General features: G+C 38.8%; 1 protein-coding gene across 1 annotated transcript; it reads right to left on the reverse strand.

Annotated features, from left to right (window-relative positions):
* Positions 1 to 400: 400 nt before the first annotated feature.
* LOC115774630 (sodium-dependent phosphate transport protein 2A-like) lies at positions 401 to 7,373 on the reverse strand. Its single transcript, XM_030721988.1, has 14 exons — positions 7,257 to 7,373; positions 6,854 to 7,022; positions 6,613 to 6,756; positions 6,400 to 6,511; positions 6,125 to 6,320; positions 3,921 to 4,016; positions 3,570 to 3,621; positions 2,992 to 3,159; positions 2,713 to 2,829; positions 1,971 to 2,095; positions 1,490 to 1,602; positions 1,123 to 1,406; positions 878 to 994; positions 401 to 456 (listed from the first exon to the last, which is right to left on the reverse strand). Exons 2-14 carry the CDS (start codon positions 7,011 to 7,013, stop codon positions 401 to 403), a joined length of 1,740 nt encoding a protein of 579 aa, XP_030577848.1. The 5' UTR covers positions 7,014 to 7,022; positions 7,257 to 7,373.
* Positions 7,374 to 7,582: the final 209 nt, after the last annotated feature.

The raw sequence follows: 7,582 nt of genomic DNA on the forward strand, positions 1-7,582 counted from the left end.
CTATTTTCTTGGGGGTGCTATGGGGGTGCTATGACTTTTCCAGGGGGAGCTATAGCACCCCCTGGCACCACCACTGAGCTCAGTTCTCACATGTCTTGCTATTGGGTCCAATCCTGCGTGCCACACAGCGTGCACATGACGTGTTGCATGAACTGGAAAAGCTTGTCAACTACAGCATGCATATTTGTACTACAGTTTCTTGTTACTTGCCTCTCAAAATAGTACACATTTGAATGTGATATTTTTATGTGTAAGTAATCTATTTGAAATACTTTATGTCTTTGGAGCCTCTGAGATATTCAGTAAGAAAACTGAGAAAACATAATAACTGAACTGGTTTAGTTAAGATTAGTTTAAGGCAAAGCATCTGGGAAAATTCAAATTCTTTGTATCTTCCCCTCTAATTTCCACAAGTCATCATCAAAACTCGCCTTTTTTCAAGCGCCAGAGTCCAACCTGTAGAATTTGTACAATAGAAATAACAAGCAACCACTCCATAAGTCCATGTGACAGCAGATCAAATCAAACGTTTCTACTCTCTGAGAACAAGGATTTCAGGTATTTATTGCTTTAACCAGTAACACCAACACCAACACCAACCAGTATGAAAATACTCCTTATGTGTGGTTACATATATATCACATTTTAGAGCAAGTTTTGGATGTGTCATAGATGAAGTAATAGCACTAAAAGTGAGTGCTCCACAGTTGAGTGCTCTGATTGCTTGAAATTATGTTTTTCTTGATGGGCCAGTTTGCAGCCAAGTTATCCCCATTGTTGTTTACAGATGTGTTGCTTGTTATTTTGTATTTATCATTTTCCCTATTACACTGTAAATCAAAACACTCAAAAATGCTCAGTCCTCTTTGTTCTGTACAGCTCTCATCCTTCTCTGGGTCCTCGCAGTTCTGCCCCCATTTATCTCTTCTCTCAGTGTTTTCAGTAATGCCCTCCAGTGATGTAATTGGAGTATCATTTCTTTTAAAAATGCACCCTAGAAGAAAAAAAACAAGGACTGGATTTAAATGCTCACACAAAAAAACATTGCTTCAGGAATGGCTGAAACTGAAAGTAAGATGGTTGACATGATAGTAAGATGATAGCAGCTGCAGATATATTTACCGTTCTCTTGCCTGCACCATGAAGTCAGTCTGCTGATGAGGTCATCCAGGGGTTGCAATGATGTCATCCAAGCAGGTAGAAAGTCCCAGTTTCGTAGTCTAAGTGGCAAACAATCAGGTCTGCGTACCTGAAGAATGTTAACTGCTGCAACAGATATAATCACCATAATGACTGGAACACCAATCCCAGTCATCACTTTCCAGCCAGCCATGGAGAGAGCAAACACGAGGGTTGGGAGTAGCACAAAGCAGAGAAGGAGATACGCGACAGCAAACCAGCGGTACCTGTATAGGTGTGTTATTTGGTTTTTGATTTTCCATTAAATTAGCTGCTATCAGATATTTTGTTTTTTGTGGAAAAAAAATACCTGGCAGTGCATTTGCCAAGGGCACAGGCCATACGTATGGGTAGGCGAGTAACTGGAATGGGATACCACAGCAGGATACCAAGGAGGTTAAAGAAAAAATGACACAAAGAAACCTAGAATAAAGATATGAGAATAAAAGATGCAACTGAAAGACTGCAGACAGAGACAAATTACAGGAAAAATATCAAACATACAAAACCTGTGTGAATGAAACAACATGAGACATTTTCTTGGGAAAATGTGACAAGAAAAGCTTTTTTTCCACATCTCACACCTCCACAGGGCCTGTCTGAAGGTTAAAACTTGCTTCTTTATTCTTTTTCAAGAGGGAGGATTAAATATTTAGTTTTAACAGTTAGGGCTAGGTTAAGGGGCTATGCAATATTCCCAGGAGTGAACTTAAATAGATCAAAATACACATAAAAATATGTGTGTGCGTGCGTGCGTGCGTGCGTGCGTGTGTGTGTGTATATACATGTACCTGTGTAGCAGCAGCTAGCTTATCTCCCGGACTAGCTAGGGCTGCTAGTATAGCTGTTGTAGTGGTGCCAATGTTGGACCCCAGAGTCAAAGGGTAGGCTCTTTCAATGCTAATCACACCAATCCCTGAGAGGTTACAGTATGATAATTCTGCATTTAATATAATCAGCAAATGTAAGCAAAATTAAATTGCAAAGCACTAAAATAATAAACAGTACCAGTCAAAAGTCTGGACACGTTCACCCTGTGAGTCCAAACTATTGACTGGTACTGTACATCAGTAAAGGACGTAGGAAATGTAGCTTTAAGATCTGAGTAATAGAGACAAAAACTAAGTAATCCGTCAGGTTGTGCATAGACAGAGAGGAGTAAAACATCACTTCAATCACTAGACCAAAATATATAACAAAAAATAAAAATAAAAGTTTAAACAATACATGAATCTGACTACATTGGTTATAGACGTGTCTGATATGGCACAAATATACAAATGGATACCTTTTTATAAATGTGCTTAAACATGATCTCATGCATTCTCCTGTGGTGGTAGGTTATCATCAGTGAAGTCGATGGCAAACAAAATGAGAATGTTGCTATGATTTAAAGTTACAAGTAGCTTCTTTTATAGTAATTATCAGGCGGGGAAATACATTGTGTGAGTAAACACCTTTAGTAAGCCACAATATATATATTAAAATGAAATTCCACAGGTAAGTATAATGTCACTGTTTTGTGTCTATTACCTATTAGTGGAGTGATGGCTGATGTGAAGACAGAACTACTCTGTACCAAAAAGGTCATTCCTGCTCCCACGAACAGAGCCAAATAACCTGCCAGCCAAGTGAAAGGGTAGGGAAACTCTGCAGGACACACAGTGGGGGTGAGGTATCCCTGAAACCATGCTATTTCATGTATTTGTATTTATTACGGTTATTCCCTGGTTTAGGTTTTCATAAAATAAGGAATGTGGTTAAATCTTGGATAGATTTTAGGTCAGGATAACTGACGAGCTGTGTTATTACCTGTGTTAACAACATTGTTAATGGCACTGGCCACCTGGCCCTTCAGGAGGGAGTTGAGTAGTTTAGCCAGCAATATCAGGCAACTGCACAGGACCAACAGCGAGGAAGCCAGGAGGATCAGACCTATGGCTAAATCTGACAAAGAGCAGTCCACAAAGAGATGCCTGCCTGAACGGAAAGAAAGTGATAAGAAACTAAAGAATCACTACTATCTCAGAACAACTGACCAAATGTTAAATGTAATCAATGCTTAAACAGCAATTCTCAATTACTGATACTTGAGTAATTAAGTACAGTCTAGGAAAATATATGTACAGCAAAGGGGTTGTGCTGAGGCAAAAATAATAAGCCAAAAAGCAACAAAAAAAAATCAGTGCCTCACACACTTTTTGGCACTACTTCTGTTAATCAGACCATCAGGTCTTAAATGGCACATCTTTTGTAATAGAATAAACAGGCCAAATTGGAGCCCCTCAGGTATGAGCCTTCAAAGGTAGCAGCTGAAACAGAAAAATATCAGAGGAAAAAGTACTTTAAAGGCAGCTTAAAAAGACAGAAATACTGAAAAAGTGGCATACATTTTTGTGTTTGTTCTGAAAGGTTGTGTGTTCCCCAGGAAGTTTCATTGACCTGTTAACAATAATAAACAGGCAGAGCACAGATGGGCACTTGAGAGCTGATTAGATAGTTCACTAATTTGACATAGTTTTCAAAATCAGTTTAAGTATACTTTTGGTTTTACAAAATACATAAGAAGCTACTTTTAAAATTATTGTAGTGTCTTTACCCTATTATCTTTACCTTGTTTTCTGAATAACTAGCCTAAATATAGCATACATAACTTTAAAATGTAAAGTTTCTTAGATCCTATCCTGAGTAAATAAGAAGCCCGGTAGTACATTTTATGAGCATGAATATTGTTGCTGTACCTTCATGGCTGTGGTTTGACACCAGTGCTTCACCAGACTCTTGTTTCTCACACTCTGGTCTCCTGTAGCAATTGCTGTAATGACTGACCGATCCAACTAAATAAAGAAAAACATTATTTTAACAGTCTTATTGACATGATTACAGTGTGTTTGATAATGTTTAAGATTATCACTTCCATCCGTTTTTTTTTTCTTTTCTTTTCTTAGTTTGAGCTAGGGCATTGTGTAAAGACATTTGTGTCACTTAATGAGAAATATACAGTGTCATACACAATCTGTCAAGTTCCTGGGTCAGTTTATTCAGTGTTTTGATTTGTTTTGGACTTTGAGGTTTTGTTCATTTTTTTTTTTTAAGGCCACAGAGAAAAAAAGTCTGACAGGTACCCCAGCCATGCAGCATGAACAGGCAGGAAACTGGAAAAAAAAATAAAAAATTTATGCTATCTGCTACAGGCTGGGATATCTTTTGGTTGGTAGCGTTTTAATACATCATTGGCCCCTTTTTGTGTGTGTGTGTGTGTGTGTGTGTGTGTGTGTGTGTGTGTGTGTGTGTGTGTGTGTGTGTGTGTGTGTGTGTGCTCATGCGTGGATGTCCCTGTGCACATACGTGCCCATGTTCATGCACTTGTGAAGACATGCATGTGACCCCTTCCAAATTTAACATAGTGAGCCCAACTCATCATAAGATTTTCTTTTTCTTCAACTTTACAAAAAAACCCACAAGAATAAAAGCACCTCAGTGACGACCAGCATCCAGACCCCTAAACAAGGACAAAGAGAGTATCAGAAACCAAATCAGTCAGTGTGGTGAGTCCAAACATCACAACACAGGATGACAACAAGAACCCAAAGTTCCGCAACCTACATTAAAGACCAAGAAGCAGTGGAAACCCCCGTGCCAGGGCAGAAACATGCAGGAAGGTCTACATCAGTGTCTGAGGCCCTCTGCAAAGCCAACAGAGGCCGAGAGCACAACTCGGTCCCACCCAGGCAGCACAGGCACCCAGAAAAGGACCCCAAAGAACCATACGAGCTGAGGGACAGTGAACAGACCCAAGGCCCAGGAGGCACAACAGCCAGGACAACCCGGGCGCCCAGACACAGCCCCAGCAGCACAGGACAACTCAGCCCACAACCCATCCTTGAGCCGCACCGCCCCCAACGCCCGCATCACCCCCACCCCGCTCACAGATGCAAAAACAGAGCCCCCACACAGATCCTTCCTCCCAGCAGCTGTAAGACTTTATAACCATCACTGCTCCCAACAAAACCACAATCAATAGTATGTAAATATTGTATGGTAATATATATAGTATATTGTAAATAGTCTGTCCTGTTCAACGTTCAACACACAGGCACACCATGTACATTTTTCAAGTGAATCCATAACTGGTTATAATTCTGTACAGTATATATTATTATTATCAGTAGTAGTATTATTAGTATTAGTGTTATTATTGTTAATCTTTTTACATATTTTTTTCAACAATGTATATTTATATCTGAGGCTGCTGTTACACCTAAATTTCCCCTGTTTCTCTTTCTTCTTCTTCTTCTTCTTCTTCTTCTTCTTCTTCTTCTTCTTCTTCTTCTTCTTCTTCTATTTCCTCCCTCTGTGTTCCCTTCCTCCTGTGTTGAGTATCTAATGTGTAGTTCATTCATGTGTCTTTTGGTAATCTCACTCTGCCTCTGCGTGTCTGCATTTGGGTCCTCAACGCAACATCCATTCTGCACATCCTGCAGATCATGACACAATCTCCATTAAAGGCTAGAGGTGCCAGTTTTCAAATTAAACTTCACGGCTTTAGAACAAGTATCGGTTTTTTGTTGTATTTTTTTTTTTATCCATTCTTCTCAAACTGCTGTGGAATAATAATACATCACTTTAATAGGTAACCTTTTAAAAGCAAATTCTGTTTAATAGGTGATGCTTTCACCTTTTGGGAGGTCTTTTTTTTGTCATTGGTTGATGTATGCTATTTCCATTTTATGCCAGTTTTTAAATGTAAATAAATGCTGTAATATTTACTAGGAATGTCCATTTATATTAACTATTACAGAGCTGCAATATTATTATTTACAAACAGCAAAAATAGCATTTGTACTCTATCCCTAAACGAATTTATTGAATTTGCTTCTGTTTAATTTTGAGATTAGTACAAGAAAAGGCTGGAATATTTATAAAAGTTCACAGGTGCACTGACCTGAATTATCATTTTAGTCAGTGGCTCAGTTAGAACTTTAAGAAGTTCAGGAGCTTCTTCACCACTGCTGAGCTGTAGTGTGTCAACCATAGCCTTTGAGATTTGTCTAAGCAACCCAATCGCAGCTTCCAGAGGGAGAAGCACCAACACAGACAACCAGTTAAAACAGTCATGGACTGTAGCGCCAGCAAATGCCCTAGAACAAACTCAATGTTAGGTGTTATTAAAGATAAACACATATATATAAACATATGGCACATAACACACAGCTGTACCTTTCAAACTCTTCTCTCTCCCCAGCCTGCATTAGAGCAACAAAGGTATTAGTCACTGATGTTCCAATATTAGAGCCCATGATGACAGGAATGGCTGACTGCACGTCCAGCACTAAACAAAAACATTGCAATATTGGGAAAAATTGATAATCAGAAGAGATTGGTTGTTCATTGACCATGTGAATTGGTGGTGTTTAATTGACTTTAACTCACAACCAGAAGAAACAAGACTGACAACAATGGAGGTTGAGGTGGAGGAGCTCTGGACTAACACTGTCACCATTATCCCCACCACCAGCCCTGCCACAGGGTTAGAAAGGATAGCATTTTCCTGGACAATATCCCCTGCTATCCTGCCTTTAAAGAAACCAAAGAGGCACAGATGGGTCAACAACTTTAAAATTCTAGATAAAGTGTTGCTTATGTTTATACAGTAACTAAACTATGTGCTTACCTCCAACTAGCTGGAAGGCAGAGCTTAGAATATCCAGAGAGCACACAAAGAAGTACAGAAGCAGGAGAAGGAGGGGAATTTTGCAGAGATTACATGCCACCGTTTTGATTCTCTGTAGTCTTGATAGAGTTCCCATTATCAGATCTTGGAGGGCATCCATAATGGGAAACTGGGCAAGAAAGATGATGGTTAGTGCCTTTATTAATGGTTCTGGAATTACAGTAAATAAACAGTAGAACTTCTAATTTTAATTTTACTTTAAGTAGCAGTAATAACAGTGGAAGTAAATGTAATCTGATTTGTAATTTAGTGATTCATACTACCATTATCAAAATGAAAAGAGTCCATTAACAGGTTACAGCAATTTGTATTAAACTAAATGAGTAAAGTAAACTAAACATACCTGTGTTTTGCTGATAGACGCCCCTGGTTCACAAAGTTGATGTTTTGATTAAAAAAGAAACACAAAGAGCATTTTTAATGAAAATAAAAGACATAAACCCGACAAAATGACATGGATGAGAAAGGAAAGCAAGCAAGGACAGAAAGCTACAAAAAGAAAGGGAGGTGCTACTGTGGAGTGTAGATTAACTTTTAGTAAATCATGGATGACTGCTGGGATACTGAAAAGCTCACTTCCTTATTCTTTCTTCATCACTTCACCTGTAAACTATCTGTGTTTTATTGTCTCAGTTTGATATTAAGAATTATGCATAACTATTTGATCTT

Source organism: Archocentrus centrarchus, chromosome 24 (assembly GCF_007364275.1).
Source record: "Archocentrus centrarchus isolate MPI-CPG fArcCen1 chromosome 24, fArcCen1, whole genome shotgun sequence".
Lineage (NCBI taxonomy): Eukaryota > Metazoa > Chordata > Actinopteri > Cichliformes > Cichlidae > Archocentrus > Archocentrus centrarchus.

What these genes read in the sequence shown, in the direction of transcription:
- LOC115774630 (XM_030721988.1), bottom strand. Translation starts at nt 7,013, where the DNA reads ATGGATGCCCTCCAAGATCTGATAATGGGAACTCTATCAAGACTACAG. An exon ending in CAGTCTTGTTTCTTCTGGTT is followed by an intron (nt 6,512 to 6,612) that starts GTGAGTTAAAGT and finishes GTTTTTGTTTAG; the next exon opens with TGCTGGACGTGCAGTCAGCC. An exon ending in TAACAATGTTGTTAACACAG is followed by an intron (nt 2,830 to 2,991) that starts GTAATAACACAG and finishes TGTGTCCTGCAG; the next exon opens with AGTTTCCCTACCCTTTCACT.